The 27307-nt window shown below is 43.2% G+C and overlaps 2 protein-coding genes across 5 annotated transcripts in view; one reads left to right on the forward strand and one right to left on the reverse strand.

The window, feature by feature from the left end:
- Positions 1-289: 289 nt before the first annotated feature.
- MTX3 (metaxin 3) lies at positions 290-10685 on the reverse strand. Of its 4 annotated transcripts, none has more exons than XM_065656526.1 (9): positions 10558-10685; positions 9765-9834; positions 8180-8256; positions 6546-6638; positions 5331-5513; positions 5110-5186; positions 4110-4267; positions 3615-3703; positions 290-2188 (listed from the first exon to the last, which is right to left on the reverse strand). In XM_065656526.1, the coding sequence occupies exons 1-9, from the start codon at positions 10636-10638 to the stop codon at positions 2078-2080; spliced, it is 939 nt and encodes a 312-aa protein (XP_065512598.1). In that variant the 5' UTR covers positions 10639-10685; the 3' UTR covers positions 290-2077. The 4 variants fall into 4 exon arrangements, with proteins under 4 accessions (XP_065512598.1, XP_065512597.1, XP_065512599.1 ...); XM_065656525.1 differs by having other exon boundaries at positions 5331-5546; XM_065656527.1 differs by having other exon boundaries at positions 5331-5448; positions 6546-6658.
- Positions 10686-20240: 9555 nt separating this feature from the next.
- Positions 20241-27307, forward strand: part of THBS4 (thrombospondin 4) — a 33732-nt gene continuing 26665 nt past the window's right edge. Inside the window, exons 1-3 of the mRNA XM_065657921.1 lie at positions 20241-20422; positions 24518-24765; positions 25859-25964. Coding sequence (XP_065513993.1) covers positions 20251-20422; positions 24518-24765; positions 25859-25964 — 526 coding nt within the window. The 5' untranslated portion in view covers positions 20241-20250. The remainder of the gene's footprint in view (positions 20423-24517; positions 24766-25858; positions 25965-27307) is intronic.

The raw sequence follows: 27307 nt of genomic DNA on the forward strand, positions 1-27307 counted from the left end.
TCCCCTTCCCAAAAGCACTTGTGTTGAAAGAAAGGATTGGTACTGAAGAACTAGAATTAAAATCTAAAATCTGACCTCATCAACATGCTATATTGTTTCAATTTCTTGTTCTAGGAGTCAGCAGGTTTGTTGTGGTTTGTTCATGGTGGGTGTTTTTTGTTGTTGTTGGTTTTTAATAGACAAGATAAAGCTTTTCACAAGGAAAAAGAAAAATCTTTAAAAAAAATGAGATAATATCCATAAAAAATACTACCAAAACTCCACTAAAAATCAAAAATTTTAATCCTGGAACAGCTTTTTTTACAAAGATATTTAAAAGATTTGAGTGTACATATCCACAAAAGCAACAACTAAGGCATATTCCCCATAGCCACATTTATAAATAAGACTTTGAAAAGCCATGTGACTTGATCTCATTTAAACCTTGCCAACAGGCAATAAAAATTTTAAACATTTGACTTACTTTTACATGTAGTGGACTGTAGGTTTATACAATTATCATGAGTATGAGCTAGATTAATTTCAAATCACTGCAACAAATACTCTAGTAAGAGCATAAAGCTTAAACATTATTTTAAAGTGCTCATTAGAAACCCAACATTTCAATTACTATTAAGAAATGTTAAAGATATTACATTCCTTACATATCAAGTCTGCAAGTACAGTATGTACACAATCTACAGTCTTGTCTTTATAAATAGGAAATAATTTATCTATATATCTCAAATGTGACTAGTAGCTGAAGACAAGCTGAAGGACTACTCTGATTTGGCTGGAAACAAACAAACAAACAAACAAACAAAAAAAATGAATAGTTATCCCCATACATACAGCTACTGGAATTCTGCATCCCAAGTGCTGCCTTTTTGGCCAATCTCCTTGACTAAGTCTCCTTACACCTACTCATGAACATCTGTTGGTACGTTGCCAGCAAAGAATTAACAGCCTCTCCCTTGTAAGAAATTTCTTGGGTCTCTAGAATGGGCAAGGCTGCTGCTAAGGCAAAACATAATGAGATTTAAGTTCTTCAATTAAACAGAAGAAATATGTGCTGCAATGTTTTACAGTTTGCAGAGATAAAAGGACTCTGAACTAGACTGTCAAACAATAAAAATTCAGACTTTTTATTTTAGTTTTTGGATGAACTGTAGTGCTCATAATAAAATAAGACAAAACTTATGCAAAGGCATACGTGACGAATTTTAAAGCCTACATCAGCTTTCTTATAAAACCCTAATCAGTTCCTTTCAATGCCGAGCTGCAGTATGTTTGCTAGTCAAGTCTCTTGTCCTGACAGGAGCCAACCAAACATCTCCATCTCACTATCAGTGCTCTGTGATTTTGACTTAACAGTTTTGCAGTGTGGTATTACCCTGTGCATAAGCTAAGCCTGTTTCATACACACCTAATACCAGGTACCTGTGAAATGTTAGTACTGTACATCATTGCACTCCCCACAGTGCATACACTTTTCAACAATCCCCCTCAAAGTACATCATGACAATTTTTCAAGCATACAACCACCCTTAAAACGCAAGACCCAAGAGTGTTCATGACAGTACAATAAAAAAAATACTTAACTTCCTCTCATTGCTTTTCATTTATGAGCTGCCATGAAGGGTAACATTTGAATTTTTTACCAGCCTTTCCACTGATTTTGCAACTGGACTTCATAATTTTCAGACAGATGCCAGAGTATACTCACTCACATATAGTAACATGATTACAGTAAAATCAAAAGCCACAAAATAAAATAACAGTGAACATTCTGTCAGTGGAATTTTAACTTTTGGTCGACATTTCTGCTAGGCTAAAGACAAAATCATGCTGTACAAAATCACTTTAACATCTGCAGGAATAAGCCTCTTGTTTGCTTTAGCCTCAGCTTAGCGTTTGGTCAGCCTAAACTATGCAATTTCTTAAAAGAACAGGTAGATAGGAGATTGTAAAGCTGTATTTCTTGCTTACTTGTACCCCTTAGTGGATTCTTCCCTTGCAAAACAACATTCATGTGAAAAACTGTGCTGTGGCACTCAAAAGAGTTGAAGGCAAACACGTGTATGGGCAACAAAAGCTGTCAAGGTGACAGACGATTCAAGGGACTGCTTGCTTCTCCACCTGCAGCAAGCTTGAGCGCTGTTAGCTTTCGAGGAGGATGCTGAGGACTCTTACGAAGGTTGTCGTCCATCTGCAGAGAAATAATGAGAGCTGGATCTGGTAAACAGTAGAATATAGATCATACGATTAGTCTATTTGTCAGGGCTGCCATCATTAACACTGGTTTGGGGTATTTTTCACCCTGTTATTTCAGGCCCAGGCAAAACTGATGTCTTGGTTCCTTTCCACTCCCAAATACATGCCTGTGTTAGAGTTATTATTCATTCTATCAGCATATGGTGCATTAAATCCAGCACAAATAGATGTGGTTCTGCTCAAATCATTCTGTCAAGATTACTGAAGAAAGCAGCATTGTTACCTTCTTCTAAGAGGTTAAAGTTTTACTATAGTATAATAGCCGAAAGCTATTACAAAGCATGTCAAAACTCAAATTGCTAACATCAATGGATGCTTTTGCATGTTCAGCACCTTCAAGAACAAATATTTTTGAAATCAGAAATGTTCTAGAAGTGCTGGGTAAAGTTAGATTAGTTACAGACTTCAAAAGGTATTTAATGAAAATAACTTGTGAAAAGACCTTTTCAAAAACAGGTTAATATTAATCTCTGAATATAAAGATTTTACATTTTCACAGGAAATCCGTCTAATGCCCTCTGTGTAATGCAGTATCAAAAGAGTCTATTTAATATGGAATAAACAGAATCACAGAAGACAGCACAGGGGAGATTCCCAGAGGTTATCCACTCCATCCCATTTCCACAAGGTAGGATCAGCTTTACCTAAATCGTGCCTGACAAATGTCTACATAACTGATTCATTAAAAATTCCACAGCCACACTTTAATACCACAAAGAGGAGATACAATCAATATCTAATGCTACAGAAGCTGATCTTAGTTAATGGTCTATTTCACACACTGATCTTTTTCAAGAAAAAATGCCTTCTGTCCTTCTAGTTAAAGTGTTCTGTCTGCACCAGAAGACTAATTCTTCACCTGTATTTTTCACATAAGTTGTATAGCTTTTGATAGGTGCTGAGTGACAGCCTTAGAAACAAAGAATATAAAGAAACAGAAGCTAGAACAAGCAGGAGAAAGAGTTACTGTGGGTTAGTGACTGCAGTGCTCAGCTGGAAGCAAGGATAGCTGGCGATTGGTCTTAACTTGCAGGACCACTGCTGAATTTTTATCAATACATTCACTTCCTCCTCTGCTGGAATGTACACTTGAGGAAACATACTCTTCTTTCGCTGGTATGCGCAATTGCAAGACAATGTTCTTTTGATTGTAATAAAAATACTTTTTAAGTACCAGGCTTCATTAATTATTCCTTTCAAGTGACATAATATTCTTCCTGCCTCTCTACAGAAAGTAACTCAGTAGAAAAGAAGCAATTAAAATAAAATGTCCATTACACAGTTGCAGTTGCCATGCAAGAATATCTGCGAAAAGGTAACCACAATGAAGCAGGAAAATTAGAGACTGAAGCAAAAGTAACCTTTTCAATCAAGTTGGATTCCTTATTTACAAGCTGTGTGAGTTTCCACAGATTAGCATCTGCTGCATCCTGTCCAGCTGGAGAATGGCCTGGAGAGTGAAGGCAGAAAGAGGAAGAGTGAAAAGATATTTACAAAAGCTTTTAAATCCTTAAAAAATAAACCCACATTAGAGAGAAAGTTCAGGCAGTATTTTTATCCTAAGAAGAATTTAAGAGGTTAAGCCATTCCGTGTGAGAAAAAGAGAAGTGCTAAGCACGAGCCATAGCATAGATACAGGTGCATTTTGCCAATGCTTGACAGAGTCTGAGTATTAACCCTTGCTTTTAATTTTCAGTCCTTTCTGCACAACTTTGGAAGTTTTCCTTATTTCCCCACAAAAGCTCTAGCAAAAACTACATAAAATCTAATTCTGCCTTTGTTCACAGATGGAATCTTGGAGTTCTAAACCAAACAATACCATACAGGACAAATGGGGGAAAAGAAACACAGCTTGCCTGAGACAGTTAACCTGAAGTAGCAAGTTAAAATATCATCACAGAATCGACACAGATTGGGAAGCTGTTTCAAATGCTCTTGTAACTGTACTCTGGGGAAGCACACTTTATAAATCGGTGCAAGGAAACCAAACACAAAGGCATCCAAGGTCGTAGGCCTGAAAAGAGTGACAAAACAAAAAAATAAAGTGACATTAAGACCTCTACAACATAACCATTTTCTGTGTATGTGAAACGCAACATAATCAGCTCTTCTGGCATTCCACCTCTTCATATCAATCTGGTAAATGCTTTGTACAGACTATCTACTGATTTCAGCACCTCTGAACTAGGGACATGCTGGCAAGCTGAAACAGTAACTTCAGCACTAAAATCCAGTCATGCTGCCATAAACAAGCCACTCTGAAACATACTTCTGGCACCACAAAAGCCAAGCTGTATGCCAGGGGGACAGGATCCTCTCTCATGAAGTGGTCTGACTTCATGGCTAAAGAAACAGAAGATCATCCTTTTTAGGACCTGTTGCCACTACGTTGGAGGAAATATCCCTCTCCTGCTCTGTGCACATACCACAGGAAAAGGAGCATTCCCGGACCTACACCCTCCTCTCATGAAGGCAGTGGTAACACCTCCAGGTTAGAGTATTTTTTCTACATACAAGCATAGCAAGTGACACTCAGTGGCTAGGAAAGCATTGTTTAATGCTACACTAACTCACCAAGCACCCCACATTTTCTTAGCAGCTGTGGGCAGCATCTGCCTCTGTGAAAAAGCACAGGATAAGGGAGACACCACACTGCCTTATTTCAAAAATCGCATTTGTGCCTTTCGCTCATTCAGATTTATCTCAAAAGCAGAGGGTGAGACACAAAACTACTGTTTAGCACTTTTAACATTCTAGCAGGTTAAAAAAAAAAAGTTTAAGCGTTCACAGAGTCATGTGGAACCTGTTTTATTAGTCATTAACAACACACACACACGCAAAAATAGTCACACTCACGTATCTCCAAAGAAAAACTGAGATGTTCCCAGTCTCTTCGACAGGAGATTTAGGCACTCCTTGGCATCCCTGTATATCTGATGAGACACAAAACTGTTTAAGAGCCCGAGGTGTAGCAAGGCTTGTACGCACAGCATTGTTCCTCATTTGACATAGTGCTGCTAGACTGTTTCAGTTCTTGACAGCACCAACTTACAAATCCTTTACTACACAACACGTACCTGTGCTTCCACTTCAGCGAGACTGTAGAGTGGAGGCCCGCCTCTGGTCAGCAGGATCCTGTTCAGCGCTTCCCTGGACATCTTTCCAGGCAGATACAAACTCAGCGGGAAGGCAATCCTTGAGGAAAACCATGGTTTTGTCACACTGGAGTAATTTTCAGCCTCAACCCAGAAAGTGTGCAGCTGCATCAACACAATGACAAACACGACTGGAATCTGAGTAAGAATAGTACACATCTCTTAAAACCTTGATGTGTAAGATCTCTGTTAGAGAAGCAGAAGTGCCAAGAATTATTGTAATTTAAGGCAATCAGGCTCCACAAAGGATTATACTAATCCTTTTGAGTGTAGGAGTGTATAATTAAGGAAACAGCTAAGGAGAAACAACAAAGATACTACATAGACCTATATACACATGCATAAAATGACATACACACTCATGTTTATGTATGTGTATATATACATACACACACACTGTATGTAGAAAATATATTTTTAAAAGTTGCAGACATACAGGATCGGGTTTGAACTTTGTACTTTTTTTTAATTTTTATATAAATTTTAAAGTAAAGTACATTTTAAAATTATTAATTTGAAACCTTGTGGGTCAGCTGAAGAGGCTAGCCTATAATATAATTTGGTCAGAATATTTCTTCCTTTACAAACTGAAGCCAAAGTCATTCAAGAGATCCAATGTCTGGGTATTTTTATAGCTCTAAAGTAGACTAATACGGTGAGGCCATGTGGCCCACCTGTTACTTAGAAATGAAAAATGAAACTACTGATGGGTCTTTTAATTCCGTCCAAAGTTCTAACCGAACAGTTCAAAAGGCTTCCACAGTTGTGCACCCCACATCAGACACACCACATCTTAATCAAAGCTTTTTCAAAATAATCAAATGAAACAAAAAACAGCCACAATAAGCTGCTTTCAGGATACCGTTTCCCAAAAAAGCATCTAAAAGAAAAAGCATTCATAGGCAGCTTTTTAAAATGTCTTTCATAAATGTATCACTATTACTTCAGATCCCAGACATACACATTTCCTTCCTTTTCAGAAGTTGCTAGGCAGTATTTCCAAAACTGCACTAACAAAGCAAATACATTCCAGCCAGGACTATCACTGAGAGACTTTAATGTCTCTCATGTGGGGCACCTCTTGTAGCATTCACTTCCAGAATTTCTGGTTGTTATAAAGGATTTCTCAATACCTACCAGAGCAGGAAACAGTTTCTCTTCAAGTAGTGCAATATATGCCAGTGTATCAGCTCCTTGTTTTGCAGACAATTCATAATCAGCATTATACTTCTACCAATAAAAAAAACATACTACAAATAGTGTTACACAGAACTTTCCACAAAGATGATCAATGCAACCCAAAGTTGTCTCAAACTTAACAGCTATCAAGTGAGTAAAAATAACAACATTTTCGGGGCAGAGCATGCGCTCACTAGAATTTCTTCACACTTCAAGCCAGCTATGTCAAACCTCCTTGCTTCTCCCCTTTCCACTTCCCCATTCCTAGATTTTTGGGTCCTCCTATTCATAAAATAACTCATGTCTCTTTCTCACTGCCTTCCAAGCAACTTTCCAGCGATACAGAGGAAATTTTTCAGTACTAAGGCATGCAGCAAACCTCTGATAAGTCTCCATCTTTATTTTTGAAGAAGCATCTAGCACTTAAGCTGATGTAAGCATAAAAAAAGGCAAGCATTCCCATCTGTTGCTGTTAATTACCATGCTAAAAGTTTAGAAATGGGATACTAACAATATGAAGGACCAAATGCAGAGGTAAATTAATGCAGTCACAGCTGACTGAGATTTTAATTCTGATACTGGATCCCTTTAAGGTACATTAAAAAGGTTGGTAAGTTTTTTGGAGGGCAATTCGCTTTGTTAATTTAGAAACAAAGGTCAGCACTGATCCTTAGAAATCTGAAAAGCAAGCATACTATTTTTATGTTTTAACTCAAATAGGGTTTGTTGTTATTTTTTTTTCCCAGCATTAAGGAATCTTCGGTATTCAAATGGCTATGAAACTCCTGAATTCAAAACAACTGTCTAAGATCCCATCTCAAATGCACAGTTTTCAGATTCTGTTTTCCTCCCTCCAAAGATTTAAAGTTTCACTAACATGGCATTCATCAGATAATCTTCTTGACCAGGCAGAGACTGAATTTCTAATGTAAAAGCCGAACAGTGAGCTGGAGGACCACCTTAGAAATCAAAAGATGATGCCATGCTTTATCAGACATCTTTATACTTTGTGAAAAGAAGAAACTGGGTAGCTTTTTCCTTTGTGAATAAAACATTAATAGATTTGCAAAAGGCAAGCAAGAATTGACTACACAATAACATGTTGTGCATCAAGAAACACTTGCAGATGTTTTTATGCTACAAGCTATAGAAAAACTACATACATTAAAACCAGCACGGTATGTATTATCCTTCAAAAAAAGAGTACTAGGAGACGATTATCCATTTAAGCAGTTAAAACCACACTTCCCAAACTGTTACATCCTAGGTCTGCAAAGCCATAATGATGTTTAAACTGTCATAATTAAGAGTAGGATGCTCAGTGAGAAACTGATCAATTAAGGTCAGTTTCTTGTCCTTTTCAATTAACAGTTTTCTTGTGCCTATTTTTAAATCTTTCACATAACCAACAATCAAACTTTCAAACAGAAAACTGTTATCCACTATGTTGGAATTCTCATGCATGTATGAAAAACAGGAAAGCACTGGGTCTAAACTGAGTTCCAGATTCTCAGAAGACTGTATCAACATATAGAGGGGACAAGTGGAGTCACTACAAGGCAGAGAAAAGAAATCTTTCGAAAGAGACTTACCTGCTTTCTTAAGAAGTTTAATATTTTTGCTGGCTGAGAAATAACAACGTCTTCTGATATCAGGACTGGTACACCTCCTTAAAGGCATAAATAATACAGTCAATTTATATGGATGAGTTCTAACACAACTAGAAAGCAATCAGTCACTTCATCCACTTTCCTTTTCTCCACAGCATGCACATAAACTAAAGTTTACATAGCAAGGGAGTTCCACCAAGGTCACAAATTTATCCAGTGTACTGTGGCCTTCACTAATAACAATATATAAAAAAGCACCACATCAAATCAGACTGAATCCAATGTCTTCTACCAGATATCTGACACTTTGAGAACAAGGCTGCTTGTCTAGATTTCAGGTGTTCATCTTAAGACAACAATTCCAACCCAGTCCAACTGTCCTCTCAACTTATTCAGGGCCTCTCCTTCCCCCTACTGCAATTTTTTCCTGCCCTTCTCCTCCAAATCCATTTTAACTGCCTGTTTTCTCTAGCCTTGCTACAGCCACTGCTCGAGCTACCACTGCATAACCATGAACTACTACAGAACCAACTACTTCCCTTCTGCCAGAAGCTTACTGGTCAGCCTTCACTCATCGGATTGCAGGATCAAAGACTGTAGAGTGTAACATCTCTGTAACAGGGGCTATCTTATAGCACATTCACAACATAACTGTCACAACAAGCCCAACATGACTGCGCTAAATACTTTTAAAGTATCAATTATTAGTAACAGTATTTGGATCTGGTTTTTTTTTTAAATGGATTTTACATATTTGGGCTACGAAGAAAGCCACTGAACTTCTGGCAAGTACACAAAGCTAGTTCTTGGTATTTTCTGCTAACAGAAAACAATACACTGAAGAGCAAGAGTCAAAGGCACAACTTCTGCATGGATACAGTAATGCCTAAACTGATGATGTAGTAAGTGTAAATGACAGAGTACCCTAACCTGCAGTGATTTAACTGTCTGGAACACACCAAGACAACAACTTAAAGGCTGAGCAAACAGCCAAGCGATGTGTAGAAGTATCCAACACAAAGAAGTCCTCTCTGACACCTTATCTTCAACTTCTGTGGCAACTAGGTTGTTAAGTCATGTTTTCTGAGTCAACCTCTCTACTTCAGCATAGCACTAAAAACCCCAGCTGGTGCAAGTCATAGTCTTTGAGGCTCACATTCCACTTCCAGCTGTACCAGCCCATTAAATTATATACAATTAAAGAACAGTTTCCATACACGAGCCTAGTTATTATCACTATAAATATGCAATGTGCGAAAAGCTTAAAAACAGGTATGTATTTGGCACTGCTGTTTTCTTGACTGGCCACTGTTTCACCCATACACATTTTAATAAAGTGTCCTTTGAGGCACTTTATTTATGTCTTTCATAATTTTACTCTCACAAATTCATCACACTTGAGCATGTAAAATCACTTATCGATGCATTGTGAAAGCAAGTAGCCTTCACTGGGGCGGGTTACTCTCATGAACACAAAACCAAAGAAAACTCTGGAACAACACAGAAATCGGAACCTGCATTTATAACGGGGCTGTGATTGAAAGAATAAAAACCGCAGAGACTGTACCTTTCGGGGCTCTCCAAGAGTTATTTATAGTATTCACTGTCAGGGGAGCACCAGAAAATTTGGCGTAAGCCTGAAACAGAGATTCCAGGGGGAAAAAATCGAGTCAGTGTGTGTAAGAAAAGTGTCGGATGTTTTTTCGACAGCTTCGGGCACCGAGGCGCGGCCAAAAGCGAACGCGCCGGTGGGTCCGCAGTGCCACAGCGCGTTCCTGCGGAGCGCGGCCGCTGCGGCGGGGGCCGGGCAGCGCTGGGAAGGGGCCGCAGCCCTGGGAAGGGGCCGGGCAGCGCTGGGAAGGGGCCGCAGCCCTGGGAAGGGGCCGGGCAGCGCTGGGAAGGGGCCGCAGCCCTGGGAAGGGGCCGGACAGCGCTGGGAAGGGGCCGCAGCCCTGGGAAGGGGCCGGGCAGCCCTGGGAAGGGGCCGGACAGCGCTGGGAAGGGGCCGCGCAGCCCTGGGAAAGGGCCGCGGCGCTGCCCAAGGCTCCGCGGGGGGGACGCGGGGTCCGCGGCGACGCCGCCCCTGCGGTGAAAGGGCCGGGGCCGCCCCTCCGGGCCCCACCGCGGGCCCAACTGCCTCCCAGCCCCGGCTGAGCACGGCGGCACCGGCGGCGCCCTTGCCCGGCACAGGCCCGGCCTCGGAGCGACAAGGGCGGGCGCGCCCCTCGGCGGCGGCGCCGCCTCTCCCGGCGGGAAGAGCCGCTGGGTCAGCCGTGCCGGCGGCAGACAAGCCCACGGGCGCCGTCTCTCCCTCCTCCCCTCCCTTCCTCGCGGGGCGGGTGGCGGCCGGCGGCCGTTACCATGACGGTGAGAGACTCCGGGTGCAGGGACGGCAGCCCCCAATCGCCTCCCCAGCAGCTCAGCTCCATGGGAGCCGCCATCTTGTCCGCCCTCCGCGCCGGCCCGAGAAGCGCGGCGCTGCTGCCCGCGCATGGCGGCGCCCGAGCGCCCCCGGCCGCGCCTCGGGGCGGGAGAAGGCGGCGGCGGGGCAGGCGCGCCTGAGGGGCCGCCGCCCTCCCTCGGGCCGCGCGGCCTGCGGGCGGCGGGGCGCTCCCGCGGGAGGGCGTCCTGCCCCCCGTCAGTGCCGCCGGGGCCGCTGGAGGCGTCGCTGAGGGGCGGGGGCGTCGGCGACATGAAGCTGTTGCCCCCTGAGGAGACGCCGCCCGCCCTGGGACACCGTCGTTCCAAAGAATCACAGAATGTCAGGGATTGGAAGGGACCTCAAAAGATCATCCAGTCCAATCCCCTCGCTGGAGCAGGAACACCCAGATGAGGTTACACAGGAAGGCGTCCAGGCGGGTTTGAATGTCTCCAGAGAAGGAGACTCCACAAGCTCCCTGGGCAGCCTGGTCCAGTGTCTGTCACCCTCACTGTGAAGAAGTTTCTTCTCAAATTTAAGTGTAATCTCCTGTGTTCCACTTTGAACCCATTACCCCTTGTCCTATCATTGGTTGTCACCAAGAAGAGCCTGGCTCCATCCTCCTGACACTCACCCTTTATATATTTATAAACATGAATGAGGTCACCCCTCAGTCTCCTCCAAGCTAGAGCCCCAGCTCCCTCAGCCTTTCCTCATACGGGAGATGCTCCACTCCCTTCATCATCTTTGTGGCTCTGCGCTGGACTCTCTCCAGCAGTTCCCTGTCCTTCTGGAACTGAGGGGCCCAGAACTGGACACAATATTCCAGATGAGGTCTCACCAGGGCAGAGTAGAGGGGAAGGAGAACCTCTCTCGACCTACTAACCACCCCCCTTCTAATACACCCCAGGATGCCATTGGCCTTCCTGGCCACAAGGGCACGGTTTCATTCATGGAACACAGCGGGTCGCACTCTTGCGTGGCTGCACGCCAGCTCTCTGGCGCTTTTGTTGTGACTTTCCACAGGAGCACAAAACTTGGCTTTTGATCAAAGGTTGAGAGCAGTCATCAGCAACTGGGCTTTACAAATAAGGAACTCTTGACCATATGGTACCAGTTTTGAGGAGGTTATAATGAAAACCCATGCGAACGCAGGTCTTTTTTACTGTGGACCTTTAATTAAGGGCATCGAGTTGTCAGCTGTTAGATTTCAGCTTTCCTGCAGGCATGCTGCAGCACACCTAAATGTTACTATAGTCAAGTGCAATGTTTCCATCCTTCCCACACAAGAAAAAATATCACACACTGATTTAAAAAAAAAAAAAAAAAATCACCCTGCACTGACCACCCGCGTTTAGGTCTTCCATACACAGAGATGATGTGCCCCAGACAGGTGGTTTCAGATCGGTGCGAAATTTGTGGTGGAAAGTGTCATGATAAAGCTCTGTGACACAGATCTGAAATCATTCCGCTCCATTTCACAAGGAACATGGGAGATGAGAAGAAACACGTATCCAATTTTTTTCCTCAGAAAAACACACCACTGGCGATGCTAACACCGCAAAAAAAAAAAACCAAAACCAAATCAAAACAAAAACCTACATTACATTTCTCCCTGTAAAGACGTACTTAAGGTATGTATTCTTAATGACACCTTTCTTTTCTTTTCCTTCCTACGGGGACCAGCTACTTGCTAGTCAGTCTCTCCAGGTACTTTGCTTTGGCCTGTTCACCCTGCAATCGCCTCACTGAGATGTCCAAGCTCTGCAGGCAAGAGTGGCTCCAAACAGCTGTGGCCCCAAACAGCTGTTTCTATGAGAAGGATGAGCCAGCCTATGGCTCTTACTAAGGCATGGTGCAAAAGGACTTAGGAGGTAAATAGGAGAGTAAACTTTCTTTGTGTTGCCTTAGGGCTAAATTCGTCTCTGTGCTGTTGTGGAGTTTAGAGCCAAGGCAGAGAAAAAAAAGGCAATCTGCATCTTCCCTCCCCCCATCCAAAAGCTCCTCAGGAACTTTTTCCTCTTGGTTGCCTGAGTGGAATTCCTATTAGTGTAAATGAAAAGTAAATAGCTGCATTGAGAATGGATATACGCCTTGACTTGAAAAACTGGGGCTTCAATTTGTGTTTCTGAAAAAGCAAAGCTGCTTCTGAAACCCGTGTTTGAAACCTTATGTTCTGCAAAATTTTTATGAAAATGTGGCAGGGTCAAACCCAGAAGTGTCAACATAAATATGGATGGATGTGCTTTAGAGCTGATATTTCACTTGCATTAAGATCGCTGCATTAATTGCCCATGAATCCTGATTTTTAATCATCCATATAATTCCATAAAAACAGGGAGTTTCCTGAAGCATATTAGGAGCAAAATATGAAAGCCAAATTAAGCAGCAGGGATTCCTTTCTGCTTTCCCTACCCCGGTAGTTGGAATTTTAACAAGTCATGGACACTTCTGTAAAGCAAAATCTATAATGTTGACAGTTTTTCTATATTCTGTATGCTTAGAAATTTACTGATTTACGTAAAGTAAGCAGAACAAATATTTTAATGGCTGAGGTTTACTTGCAGATCCTATATAAAAAATTACAGTAATAAATTTCTGTAAGAAACTTCCCTGTGAAATGTTACTGGCTTTATGAAAGTTTCCTGATAACTTTGACACATGCCCAAGATATTAACCTCCAGTAAGGTAAGCTGCAGTTTGTACTTCAGAGGATACACGAGTGAAAGGCAATAGCTAGTATTCTTTTGTTTTTATTGAAAATGACAATTAGAAGGTCAAATAGCCCCTTCCAGACAGCAGATAAACATTATGCTTTCTGAAAATCCCTTAAAGAAGGTTCTCCTTGAGCACAAAATCCCCTTCAGTCTGTAACTACTCCAGTAAGAAAACTCAGCATAGCAATGAAAACTGGAAAAATTGCAGTGACCTTTATGTGTACTGGATAAGTTTATCTAAACAAGGACTTAAGTTTCTGTTTATATACCTTGTGAACTGATTCCCTTTTGTTATACTGTATTATGTAGCATGCTCTGTCTGCAAAATACTGCTTCCACGTGCATTCTTGAAGAAGAAACACAAAGAATTAGCAGATGTAGAGCAAACCCAAAATGTGGCCCTCACACATCTAACACTATGTGACACTACAAACAAGATCGTCCTCCCACAGGGTTGATCGGGATCAGTGCAAGAGTGTCCTCTGTAGTTAAATCAGAAGAGAAAAATGCTAAGTTAAAATGATTTAATAAAATGTTTTTGACAGAGAATGGAATTTTTCAAGAAAACGTTTAGTATGTTTTGATAAATAAATTACAGAGCAAATGGTTGCAAATAATTTGACAGTGTTCCCTTAGGTGGGTGACAGCAAAACTTTACTGTCCTTTTATCCTCTTTTTTTTTGGTCTGCTATAGTCACTGAATACTTTAATACAGAACTCATGATTTTGCAGACCTTCATGATGCAGACCTTCAGGCATTTAAGCCTATGTTTTCAAAGAATGCTCTTTGGTGATGAAGGGCTTCTCCTCAATAGATAGTAGAGCAACATTGGTGTGGCTCTAGGTCCACATATTAGTCTCTGCAGCATCTGTGCTGTTTCCATCCTTTAGGTCAGGGATGAGTTCTGGACTCAGAATTCTTTCTAGGCAGCTTGTGGCACTTTAAGTCCTTCCTTCTTCCTTTTTTTGTCCCATGTCCTTGCCTCCTGCTCTACCCCTTTCAGCCTCCCTCTTTTCTCTGGCTCCGTAGCACTCTGCACCTCCTGCTCTGTTTTTCTGACTCCACTGTGCAGCTCTCTGCCAGCCTGGTGACACCACCATGTCATCCTGTCACTTCCATTGCAGGGGTACAGATGGTGGGAGTGATGCTGAGGCATTTCTTGTTGTGTGGAGACACATATGAAAGAGCAGCAGGGCAAAGAGGAAGAACAGTCCTGTGCTGGGACACAGCAGATATGGGGGAGCACCCTCCAGCCTGGCAATGGGCAGAGGAAGAAATGAGTAACTAAAGGAGTGGGTCAACACTGCTACACAAATAAGCTAAGAAGCCATGCATGCAGGCCAACTAAAGGGCATGGTGAATATAGGCCAGCTGAAGGTATTTGAAAATCCCATTGCAGCTGCGTTGGAGAGGAGCCCAGAACCTGCGCTGTGCCGGCAGCGGAGTGCCTCAGGCAGATCCTTGGCAGCGCGTTCTGCAGCCCCAGCCCCGTGGCGTGCTGTGTCTTGCCTCCCACACAATGAGCCCCCCAAGGGCTGTTCTCTGTGGTGCTCGTTAGTTGCGTACACCAAGTCCAACGTGACTGAACATTAGTCAACACTACTTTTCTCACTTAACATAAAATTTCTCTCCTATTGTTGCCCTTCCTTTTATGATGTAAATAATATCAGACAGCTCCAGCTATTCCAACTGTGTAGCAAGCTGCGAGGGGGCCAGCCACAGCTTCCTGGGTTTCTTCTGATGTGACAGAGGGGCTAAGGCACACAGAGAGAGGCACAGGACAAAGAGGGCCATGCAGCAGGTTGGGAAGCCCACCACGTGCTGCCAGCTCCAGAGTGGGAGAAGTGCCTTGCAGCTCTTCTACTTCTACGGGGTCTTGTGGGAAACCTCTTCCTGTGCACGGGGGGTGCACAGTGGCCCACCTGATGGGTGGTTTCCCGTGGGCATGGAGGAAACTGGTTGAACAGTTGCTTGGCCCCAAACGGGCTTGCTCACTTGCTCCAGTTATTTCTTAATGTCAGCAACACAGAGGCTGGAGTTTCCTGGAGTAGAAGAGAAACAATGGGATGATGACATCTTAGGGGCACACACCATACTGAAAATTGTTGTAGTTGAAAGCAGAAGTTTTTTCTAAAAACTGACTTTGGTTCAGTCATCAGGTTTAGTGATTTGTTAAGACAAGCAACCTTTTTCAGTAGCCTCAATCTGGCCAGGTTGAGGTCTCCCAGTGCTCCTGAGCTCTCTAAATGAAATGGAGGAGCAGACGATATGCTTTTCACAACTTGTTTTGGCGACACTCTTCAGTTAGGAAAAGTGGATGAGTTAAATCGCTACCAAGACCAAGTCTACACACCAACGCATCCTGGTCCGTTTTGAACTCAATGCCGTTAATCACGTCCCAGTTCACATGGCTCCTCAAAGGGCAGGCTCCAGCCGGGATCCCGACAGGTGTTGATTTTGCTGCACCTCGGCAAGATCTCGGGCTCTGCCCGGGCTCTCCCAGCGACGCGCTTCGCTCCCTCCTGGCCCCCCCGACCCTCGGCCGTGCCCCGCCGCGGACCCCGCCCGCCCCCGGGGGCCGGGGGAGCCCCGGCCAATGGTCTGCCGCCTGCCGGCCTCCCTCCCCGGACCGGGGGCCGCCCCCGTTAAACGGCGGCGGCCGGAGCGGAGAGGTGCGCCGTCCTCCGCCGCCCTGCCCGGCCCGCGGCCGCCATGGGGTGCGAGCGTGGCGCCGCGCTGCTGCTCCTGCCGCTCGCCCTGCAGCTGTGCCCGGGCCGCGCCGCCCCGCCCGCCCCCCGAGGTAAGGGCCCCCTTGGTTTAGCAAAGGTTTCTTTCCCCTCTCTCATTCAGGACGGCGTTGGGTTTGCAGGGTTCCGTCCCCGCCGCCGGGAGCCCTGTGCTGGCAGCGAAGCGGGGCTGGGGGCTCGCCAGCTGTGCAGGTGCGAGGGGAGCCGGGGCTGCCGCGGCCCGGGGGCGCAGAGAGCGGCCGCTGCACCGCCGGGCTGCCCCGGCCCCGCGGGCGCCCGTGCCCGAGCTGTGCCCCGCCGGATTCGCGGTGGGAACCGGAGGAGGTCGCGGTGTAGCTGCTCCATCAGCCAGCACTCCTGAAATCGGCAAAAAGTGGTCTGGTTTTATAAGGATGCTGGTAGGTGTGTTGGACGTGGCTGAACAGCACTTCTTCAGTTGCAAGTTCTCAAATGAGAAGCAAATTGGTAAGCTACAAAAACTCGTCGTGAAAACTCTACCTCATGAAGCGCATAGGAAAACAGGTGCTTTCTAAAACCAACATTACTTTGGTAATGTTACGTAGTAAGTCAGGAGCTGCTTTATTTGTGAGCATGCATAAAGTGAGTGGTATCGCTCTCCAGTAGCAGCTTGGGACTGGAACCAGCTCAGCTACTAAGTGCAGCAGTTTGGGTAACTTGGCACTACTCTGGGAGCCCTAAAGCTGCTCCTGATTCTCTCTGCATTTTTAAACCCCTCCATTGTCTTACAAAATTATGTTTGACATTTTAATTGGTTATTCCTTGGTTAAGTGAAGCAGATCTAAAAGTCAATCAGATTAATTTAGCTGAATTTCTAAAGGCCTTTATTAAAGTCATTCTTGATGTAAAAACATTTCGGAAAATTGTTATATTGAAAAGTAGTGTATTGCCATATTTTAAAAAGTAGAGACAGGTTTCCAGCTTGTCAGGAGCAGTGGCCAGTGGAAGACCCCACTCTCAGCATGTGAAATTTTCACTTTCTTACATCAGGCAGAAATCATTGAAATAGGGTTAGGGTTTCACTCCAGGTGTCTAAGCCGTCATTAATTATCTTGAAAAGTGCTGAGCAGCAGTGGAGCGGTGTTTACATTTACAGTAATTGTGGTTAGCTGTGATCCAAGAAGAACCTTGGAGAGTCTCAAAAAGCTGGTGTGACATGGGGCAGAATTAAAGGAAGGAAAGGGTCTTTTACTTTGATCTCCGTTCTCTCCTGTGCTACTGATTTCATGCCTCCTCCTCTTAGGGCTTCCTGTCACGTCTTTTAGCTCCCATCTGAAGAGCTTGCCTTGATGTTTTTGGCAAGAATTATGAAGAGCGGTTTCCACTGTCTAAGGGTGTAGTTGATCCTTTTTAACATTTCAATAGGAAGGTGAGCAGCTCCCTTCTAAAAATAACAGAAAGCATGCAGGGGAGAGTATTCCTGGCCAGTTTCACCAGTGGGCTCAGTGTAGCCTGGTGGGTTTGCTTGCTTGTGCTCCGAGGCATGCCCAAGGGCTCACTCACGCTGCGCGGATTGAAAACAGCTGTTTGTGCCTTTCAGCTTTGGCAGTTCTTTTCTATCCATTTGTTTTCAAGTCTGCCTTTCCAGGGATAGAAACAAAAATATGAGATTCTTCTAAAAATGAAATCTGAAATCCTTGTGGATCTTTCTTTCTTGTTTCTTCCAAACAAACAATTGTCTCTGTAAAGTCTAAAAGCTATCTCTCTCTGCCAGCTCTACTAAGGATGTAAAATGAGTTTTCATAACCCCATTCCTCTTCTGCTAGCCACTTTTGCTAGTGTGTGTATAATTTATGCTGAAGGATGGATCTGATCACATACTGCATCTGCTGGTTGAGGCCATGTGCTTCATAGAATGCAACTACCAAACCGATTTGAGCATTCATTTAAATATGCAAATTTCAAAAATTTCAATAAATGTTTTCCGTAAGGTTAGACAGACGTTTGCCAGTGTTTAGTCATTACTTTTATAATATTTCTCCTCTATTTTTAAGTGTTTGACTCTGGCAGAGATTAGCGAGTCTCACGGGAATTGAGATAAAATCAGCCAATAGACTTAGCAAGACCAGACAAAATGTATAGCTGTATTTTGCGGTGTCAAAGACTTAAGTACTGTATTGGCAGTGCTCTGGCTGAGAAGACACAGCTCTTGTTTTATGAATTATTATTACCTGCAAAATGCTGTTGTACAGAGTAGTGATTTGCATTTCAGTCTCTTGCCTGGGCAATTGCTTTGCTCTCTGTGCGCTAAGCGTGATGAAATATCCAGCCTTTGGCCTCTGCTGTCGGAGTCACTGGTTTCAGTGGGATGCTATAAGTCTGAACGGAAAGAAAGAGAAGTCCTCTGACCAGGTGCGTCTTGCATATGTGTTTCCCAGTTGTTTGACAAAACTATTACAATTGCATGCAAATCAAGGTCCTGATTATTTTTGTCCTGAAAACTCTCAGCAGAGCCATGGGATCCTTGGACCAAATGGAAGTGATGATCTGTATTTCAATGGTTTCATGAGATGAAGGCAAAAAAAATCTCTTCATTTTTCTTTTCTGGAAATAACGTTAGTGTCTAGATGAATGGGTGCTCCAGAATGAGCAATGGAAGCAGCAGGGACCCAGGCTCTAATACAAGGGAACAAGGTTTTCCCCCATGGCTGTGGGTAGGTCTGTGTGCCTCTGTGATTGTCCTGAGTGCTCCTCAGTCTCCTTCTGCATGTAGCTTATGGAAACACACTGGATCAGTAGGATAGCCCCATCACCTTAGTCGACAATGACAGTTTTGAGCTTGTGCTGGCTAGAAAAGACTCATCTGCAAACGTCCACTGTTTTTTTGGCCTGGGAAACTACACTTAGTGGTATAACCATGGGCTCAAATCAAGGTAAGGTGCGGTGTGCTGTCACGTGCCTTTGCTCTCTGCCTGGTGTTAGGGCTCTTCTCCAGTGGCAGCTCTACAGGATCGTGCTGGTCTGGGAGAAAAACACAGCCCAGCTTTGTTAAGCCTGCGGAGTGGCAGTGGTGTACAATGGCTAAATATGCCCTTGTATTTAAACAACACTCATGCATAGTCATTTGTCAGACTTCATTGGAAGGGCATAGTACATTCACTGCTTGAACAGTAGCAGGTTGAAATAGGAGATTATCAAGAAACCTGGTGGAATAGTTTATTGAGTTTGGAGACATCATGGATTTAGGAATATTGAGGAAAACCCGAGTTTGTGGTTTCAGTTGGGTAGCTGACATATGTATGAGTATATTGTTAGATTCCTTGCTGATGCATTCTGCAAAAATTAAAAGAAAAATTTGAAACAGCTTTCACTATGCCTTCGGGGTTATTTTTTTTGTTAGTTCTGTCTTTCATTGTTATCTGTGCCAGAAGGGAGAGATGAGTCTTTTGCATATAATATATCTTCTGAGAAGCCAATGAAGTGAGGAGGATGTTATGAACATCGTATTGCTTACCTGACATTTTACAATTTCAGTTGGTGCCCTGAAATTGCCATCAAAATGGTTCTTAGGATAAGAACAGTGGAAATCTGTCTGAAAATGTTGATGCTGGATCCTCAGTCTACTTGAAGTGTGAACACAAGCATCTGAATTTATGAAAGCAGAAATAAGTTAAAAAGCTTTCTGTTGAGGTGCATCCTAAGAAGAGAAGAATTTTAGAGATCTACCCTAAAAATATTTGAGTACCTCAATTTGAAGAGTAGATATTTCTTTGTTAATAAATTATTGATAATTCCTTTTTAAAAAATTGCTAAAAGAGGATCGGTTGCAGCAAAATCTAGATGATATTTTGATAGAATCATAGAGCAGTTTCGGTTGGAAGGGACCTTTGAAGATCATATAGTATAACACCCCTGACATAGGGCAGGAACATCTTTCACTAGGTCAGGTTGCTTAAGCCACTGCCAGGGGCATTGGACTAGGTGATCTTTAAAGAGGATATTCATATTGTTAATTTTTGTTTTCGTATTTTTTATTTTAGTAGGACAACTTGGGTTCATTTTAAAGTATCCATATGGAAATAGTAAAGGTTGTACAATCTCCAATCGGTGGCTTCAGCGTACATGCTTCTTTGGTCACTATTATATTTAAATTGCTGTTGAAACTTGCTTATTTTTCAGTTTTTGACCTTCTTCCATATGCCAACAAGAGAATGGTAACGAACTTCTTGCAACAAGCACTTGGTGACCCTACGCTGGATGATGTGTACTTGCTTTCAACATTCAAGCTGCAGCCGAAGAGCACAGCCACCATATTCGGCCTGTATTCCTCAGCTGACAGTAACAAGTATTTTGAATTTACAGTAATGGGACGGATGAATAAAGGTGAGTTGTTTGGAGCGTGTAAGGGAAAAGTAGTGTTGGATCCATAGTTATTGTTGCATCACAGATGTTGAAAACTGTGTGATTCGCTTTTGTGCTTGAGTCATTCCTGTTGCATGTTGTCACCACTCAGGCCCTCCCTCGCAAGATAAAAGTGTTGGTTACATCCCCTCTCACTCCTTTTCTCTCTCCCTCTGCGGCTGGATGCTGCTCTCTCCTGGGTGGGGGAAGTTGACCTGACAATCGGCTGGTATCTCCACTTTGCCACGGCGCTTACTCTGACCAATGCTGAGAAAGGAGCTAAAAATGGAGTATGGAGACAGGAGTCAATTTTTTTCTTCTTCTTCTTTTTTCTTCTTTTTCCCCTTGGGACAATCACTGGTTCATATTACTCAGGAATGTTAGGGACACACGCACATGCTGCCTCATGCATATGAAAGGCAAGTTCTTTCTCTGCTGACCCTGGAGTTTAGATGTGACTATGCGTGACAAACATTCCTAGCACTTACAGGATCTTTTGGGTGAATTAAAGTGTTTGTTGTCCGTTTATTGAAGTTAGTTAATCAGGAGTCAGAGTAGGAATTTCAGCAGACTTTTAGAAATTGAGAGCTTTCATCAATCTCTAGACCAAATCTAGGATATATTGCAATTTTAAGGTTCAGTGAAAAATTGTCAAATGATGTAAATTATTGTTGCTCCATTGACTTCACCACTGCTCAGATAATTTGCTGCTGCCCATCTTGTAATCAGGCAGATGAGTCCAGCATACTGAGAAACCTGACTGAGAAATTTCAGTTTATACATAGGAAGATTATTCTATATGCTGAAGAAAAGCACACCTTTCACTTGGAAAGTGTAGGGGAATGAGTTAGATAAAACATTGTTAGTTTTATCGGGTCTGCCAAAATCTTTCTGAAGTCAGGGAATAAGAACTTTCATGCTATGTGTGTGTTGGGGCTGGGTAACACATGGTCACACAGCCTTATGAGTAAGTGTCATACAATTCCTAACACTGGCTTAACCTAGTTGCTAAATAAATGATAGATCACGCATACTCAGTCTTTCCCTCTCACACACATAATTATTTGTGGAAATGCATATATATACACAAAAATATGTCTATATACATATCAAACTCTTCTTTTGATTTTCAAGAATACCTGCATGCCTGATGGTTACTGATACACCCTTAAGTAACAGACTTAAGAGACTTTCTAGTGGGAGGTTATGTGGCTTCTTTTGGTTTTGTCCTTAGTAGGTTAGTGTTGTATACGAGGAAGGTCTGTGACAGAATGATGGCATAGGGGTAGGCAGCATGAAGAAATTTCTTCTGTCAGTCAGTGACCAGTGTCGAGTAGATGGCGGCATCTGTAACCTACCTGTTATAAAGGACTGATCAAACAGACAGAGGCTTTTCACAGCAAGGCTGTTCCATGGAGGTCTCTTTGCCTCCTTATTACTTTAAAACACCTTGTTTAAGGGACCTGGCAGTGTGCAAGTAGTAGGCAGTGTTTTCACGTGTGGTTTCTCTGGAAGAGTCAAGTGTCCCATATAGCTCCTTCATACAGTAAGTTAAACTGCGTCCAGGAGTTCATAATGTGAGCTGGAAGTACGGAGTGTGAGGGCTGTTTGTGATCCTCTCAGGACTGGAGATCATCACTTAAGTGGTGAGCCAATCTCGACATCTTAGCAAAATGCAGGGTCTAAATATCTATGGTTTTAGGAGGGTGCATATGTGCATAGTGCTTCCTCTGTGTGGTATTTCTACCTGTGCACCCAAATGTGATCCAAGTAGCCCAAAGCAGTCCTTGGTTATCCTTTGAAGTGCCACATTTGAGAGCAGTGTTCCAAATGGTTTGCTCATGTTCTGGTTTTGTTATGGAATACCATAAATGGTCATAAGATCTAGATGTTTTTAAAACACAGATCTGAATTACTGGGCAGCTGATCAACTTGTTTTGATTAGACCAATGTGCTTTTCAGGGGCAAACAGCATCTATGGGTTTCTTATCCTTTTTGAATGATTCCTATATGGAACAAGCAGCACTAAGTGCCTAAACATGATGTAACTTAACAATTCTGTGAAACAGTTCCTATTTACTGTTAGGATTGGTAGTTTCATTGAAAATCTGTTTTTTAAACAGTACAGATGAGACACTTACTTTGATGAATGTCAGTGTAGAATATCCTAGCGGCAAACATGTAATGCAGGCGCTTGATGAGTTAAATCTTAAGGAGTCAGAGACTGTAGTCCAGCAAAATCTCCCTTCAAAAGCCTATTCTAATTTACCAGATGGATATTTGGCTTTGACTGAGGAAGGGATACTTGATCCCCCATCCAAGCCAGACTACTCCTTATCCTGAAAATATTCTGGCAGAGTCTGTTCTGGCCCGTGCCACCACCTCCTCTTTCCTTCTGTAGCTTAGTGGTGCATTTGGTCGCACCGATTGCAGGGCCCAGATCCAGAGACCTTGCTTGCATACCACCAGACGTGCATAATACTCACATAAGTAAAATGTCTGCAGCATACTCTGTCTTGCCAGATCTTTGAGTTTGCCAAGAAATGCTACCTTTTAGCAAGTTACTGGTGACCTCATGCACCTTTGCGGAAATCTTAGCTCTGGCAGTGTTTTGACATAGACAGCAGTGAAAACATTCCTGATATTGATCACAGCTGCTGAGACTTTAGTGCTGGTGTAGACATGCTCTGCCACGTTTATTCTGGTATAAATCTGGATTTTTTTTAATCATTAGAATAAGGAATTAGAAAAATAGTAAAGAACATGTACCCAGTTAACTCAGAAGGTCACCAGTGCAGGTATGATAGCATCAAAGAGGGTACATTAGTACTGGAGAGATGGGAAGGTAATTTGTTAAATGAACAGAAATGGAATTAGTTCAGTAGGTGTTATTAGCTCTTAAGGTAATAAGAGTTTTTCCTCTGCTATATCCACAATTTTTAGGTGACCTCGTGTTAATGTAGGTGTTTCTTGAAGGTCGGAGTATTTTTGAGCCCTCATTTGGTGCAGCAGTAGCAGCCCTCTGTGGACTTCAAACATGTTTGCAAGAGCCAGCATGTCACTGTTCAGGTGCCTGGTGTTTGTGCAGCCTGGCTTCTGTCATCTTGAGGAAATAAGGGATATGCAGGCTGGTGATCAGCGGGGTCTTTGGAACAAGTTCTGTCTGATATTGTAGGGTGGTTTTACACTGTCTAGTTGCACTCAACTCATTGCTTCCGCAGGTATGTGTTTGGAGAGCCAGGGAGAGATTTTGTGGAGAGAACTAGCTGGTCTAAGAGATTTAGCTTGCAGATCCTAGCTTACCAGTCTCATTTCCTTAGGAAAGAGAGAGACATTTTTTTCGATATTACACAGCATGTAAGAGTTTTTGTTTGTCTGCTGTTGTGTTTTTTGATGGGGCATTTTACTTCGTAAAATGAGAATTTGTTTTGTGTATTATCAAGTAGGTCATTCACTAATGCCTTAAAGAGCTGAGGGGGGCTTAGTCATCCTTAGGTGGAATATCTCTTTTCTGCATTGTATTTTGGTTTTACTTACCATTTGTTACAGAGAAATGCAGGTCATTGGCTTGGAATCATCCTTCCTTTGATTTCTTTAATGATGCATTTGGATACATTGTCAGATGGCTTCACCGAATGCAATATGCATTGCTGAAACCTATTTTTTTCTAGTTGTACATTTCTGTTGCAGAATATTTCTAGGTCTATCAGAAATGTACTTGACAAAGTGCTGATTGCAGGCTGTCCACTGCACCCTTTACCACTTGTATTTTAGCACGTTAAGCCCTGTAGGGTGATGTTGGTTAGGGCAGTTAGAGAGGCCTGGACAAAGCAGTGGAAAATGCTGTGCAAGCAGCAATGCTTTACAAATGGGCAGTCGTGCAAGAGCCCTGGTAGTCTTGCTCTGAGGGTCAATATCTCATTTATTATTACCATTTATATCTGCATATGGGACGCATTTACAAAAGCTGACATGTGGAAAAATACCAGAGCAATTGCAGATTTCCACAGTATTGTCCTTGATCAGCCTTGGGTTATCTGCTGCCCTCTGACAGCCCTCCTGTGTGTTCTGTACTAGTTGTGCTGCGCTACCTGAAGAGCGATGGGAGGTTGAATTCTGTGATCTTCAGCAACATCCACCTGGCTGATGGGAAACCTCATGCTATCATCGTGTGGCTGGGTGGCCTGCAGCAGGGATCGACCACAATGGAGCTGTATCTGGACTGCCTGCAAGTAGGGGCTGTTCAGGACCTGCCAAAGGCATTTTCAGCGCTGTCTCTGAGGTCATCAGCAGTAGAGTTGCGAACTTTCCAGGAGAAGCCACAGGTAAGTGGAAGAGCTGTGACCGGGCTGAGCACCTGGAGGGATCACCAGGATCCTCCAGATCACTGAATCCAGACCTCAGCCCTCCCAGCAGCCGAGCTCTGTACAATGGTGATTCAGTAATGCTTGAGTATTAACTTGTGAAATAAATGTAAATATAAGTTCCCTATGGAACAGGTGAAATCCTAGCTTCATTGAACCCAGTAATAGTTTTATTTTGTTTTAAACAGAATTTTTAGCTTATTAAAAAAAGTAAAAATTACTGCCTCCCTCACTTCAGTCCAGGTGTTTCTTGGCAACTGGACTTTTTGCATGGCCTTAGCTGATGGTCAGGGCAGCTCTTCGTCAGCTTCTTACAGCTCTTCAGTATGAGCAACCCTTGGCTGTGTATGTGGCTTTCCTTTTGACATTAAGCCACGTGGACTAAAAATATGAAAGAAGAGGGCTCACGTGGTGTGAGAGTACCACCGCGATCTGTTTGACTGCAATAGCTTTTCTTCCTCTGTCTGCCAGCCAGAGTTGTCATACCTTCTTGTCGTCTTTGTATTAGCAGTCCAATGTAAGCAGTATCTTCCACAAGTTTCTTCCGTCATCTTTAATGCAAAATATGCATTAGAAGGTGCAAAGGCATTCTGCCCCTAGGGTCACCCCTTTCCTTTGTTTCATTGCAGGCTTGAAAATGAGCCTTTTTATGGAGAATCAGTAAGGTGCCCACATTCCTGATATGAATGTAGACCTGTTTGAGGGGGGAAATGAGACTGCTTTGGATTCAGTTCAACAACAACAACCAAAATAATTCTTATATGCCACGAATATAAAAATATGTGAACTTTCTGGTATGTGAGATCATATGAATTGAAATAGTGAAAAACAAGTTCAAAATAAAGCCACAGCTATGTGAAAATCTGCAAGACAAAGATTGGGGATTTTATTGCAGATCAGATGGTGCGGGGTGGTCCTGAAGGGGATGGTGTTAGGTGCCCTGCACTCTTAGGAAGTGGACAACCTCTCTAAAAATTAATTTGCTTTGTCTGATGTTTCACATTTTTCCGTTGTTATACATAAATGTTGAGCTTTGTTTTTCTTGTGAGTCCAGGAGGCACTAGATGAGCTGAAGCTGGTAACTGGAGGAACACTTGCCGAAGTGGGGAACCTGCAAGATTGTTTTCTTCAACAAATCGAGCCTGTTTCTCAGTACACTGGTAAGGCCTGCAACCAGGAGCCAACATTGTTCTTTAAGGTACCAGTGCAAATAAGCTAGTGTGATGAATATTAAAAATGTGGAGAAGCTATGTAAACAAGTAATAACAATTCTTAGACCAAATTACAGCCATGGTAATTTCCTGTAAATGTTTTAGAAATAGCTTGGTTTGGAGAGAAAACAGTCACTGCTGCTGGTGACAAAGAAATAAGTTGTCGTCCTAGGGAAGGAGGAGTCTGTAATGATTAAAAGAGGCTTATTAGCCTAATTTGGAAGACAAACTTTTGTGATCAGGATCTGTTTGTGTCAGCTTAATAACATTTTAAGCATTCAAATTGCAGACGATTGCAGACAGTAAGTAGTCCTAAATGCGATCAACTGCTACAGGCTTTATGAAGACAAGACAAAGTACTTACCCATATGGCCAGTATTGGTCTTCTGTTGATCACTGGAGTGTCCTGGAGAGGAACAAGGTGTGTAGAAGGACACAGGAGAGCGCAGATCGTGTTGGTGCTACGGCTGCGGAGCCTGCAGGTCCATGAGGGAAAAGCCATTGCAAGGCAGCCACTAGTCCTGCTGCAAGTTAGCCCAGGCTTTTGTCACCTGCTGGACTGGGAGTCTGCTCTAAAACCAGTTCCACTTCTGCCTGTGCTGGGCATTGTGGAGGCTGAGCTGAGAGCAGGGAGGAAAGGAAGGAACTGAGGCTACTGGGATTCTTGCAGGGCCCCAGGGGCTGGGTGCAGTGACCTGCGATGTTCTCTCTAACCTCTTGACACAGCAAATCTAGGTTAGACTGCCCCATCTGTCCCCCTTTCTAGTCCCTGTGGATCTGCCTTTCTGCTGCAGGTGTGAGGGAGAAGAATGGGTTCACACTGCAGGTGCAATATGTTAATATGTGACAATCATAGGGAAAAATAAGTGAGGTCAAGGTTTCAAATTGGATCCATGAGAAGTTCTCTCTCACACCCTTACCTGTCCTCCATGCCAAACCCAACCCTGCAGCCTTGCTACTTTTGATTAAAATAGAGACAAGATGCATAAATTTTAAATGAGAGCCTCCCGGGTACACTACGTGAATGCAGGCATCAGTGGTGTGCAGTGATAACAGAATCTGTTTTGCCTTTTAGCTGTGTAAATCCTCAGTTGCATATGCTTCTGTTTTCTTGCTCCTTAACATACATACACTGAGGCAAAAAACACAGTTTTATCATCAAAAGTTTCTCTTTCTGCCTAAATGAACAAGCATTTGCACGTAGAAGGGAAGGGTAATTCATTGTTTCCTCCTGGAAAAGCTCACAGCTCTGTGAGCAAGGTTTCCAGATTGCAGACTTGCAGCTTTCTCAT

Source organism: Caloenas nicobarica, chromosome Z (assembly GCF_036013445.1).
Source record: "Caloenas nicobarica isolate bCalNic1 chromosome Z, bCalNic1.hap1, whole genome shotgun sequence".
Classification (NCBI taxonomy): Eukaryota; Metazoa; Chordata; class Aves; order Columbiformes; family Columbidae; genus Caloenas; species Caloenas nicobarica.

Coding starts and splice junctions, on each gene's coding strand:
- MTX3 (XM_065656525.1), bottom strand. CDS start 10,638: ATGGCGGCTCCCATGGAGCTGAGCTGCTGGGGAGGCGATTGGGGGCTG. Junction 9,835..10,557: donor CGGAGTCTCTCACCGTCATG/GTAACGGCCGCC, acceptor TCTCTGTTTCAG/GCTTACGCCAAATTTTCTGG. Junction 6,639..8,179: donor TAAACTTCTTAAGAAAGCAG/GTAAGTCTCTTT, acceptor TTTTATTGGTAG/AAGTATAATGCTGATTATGA.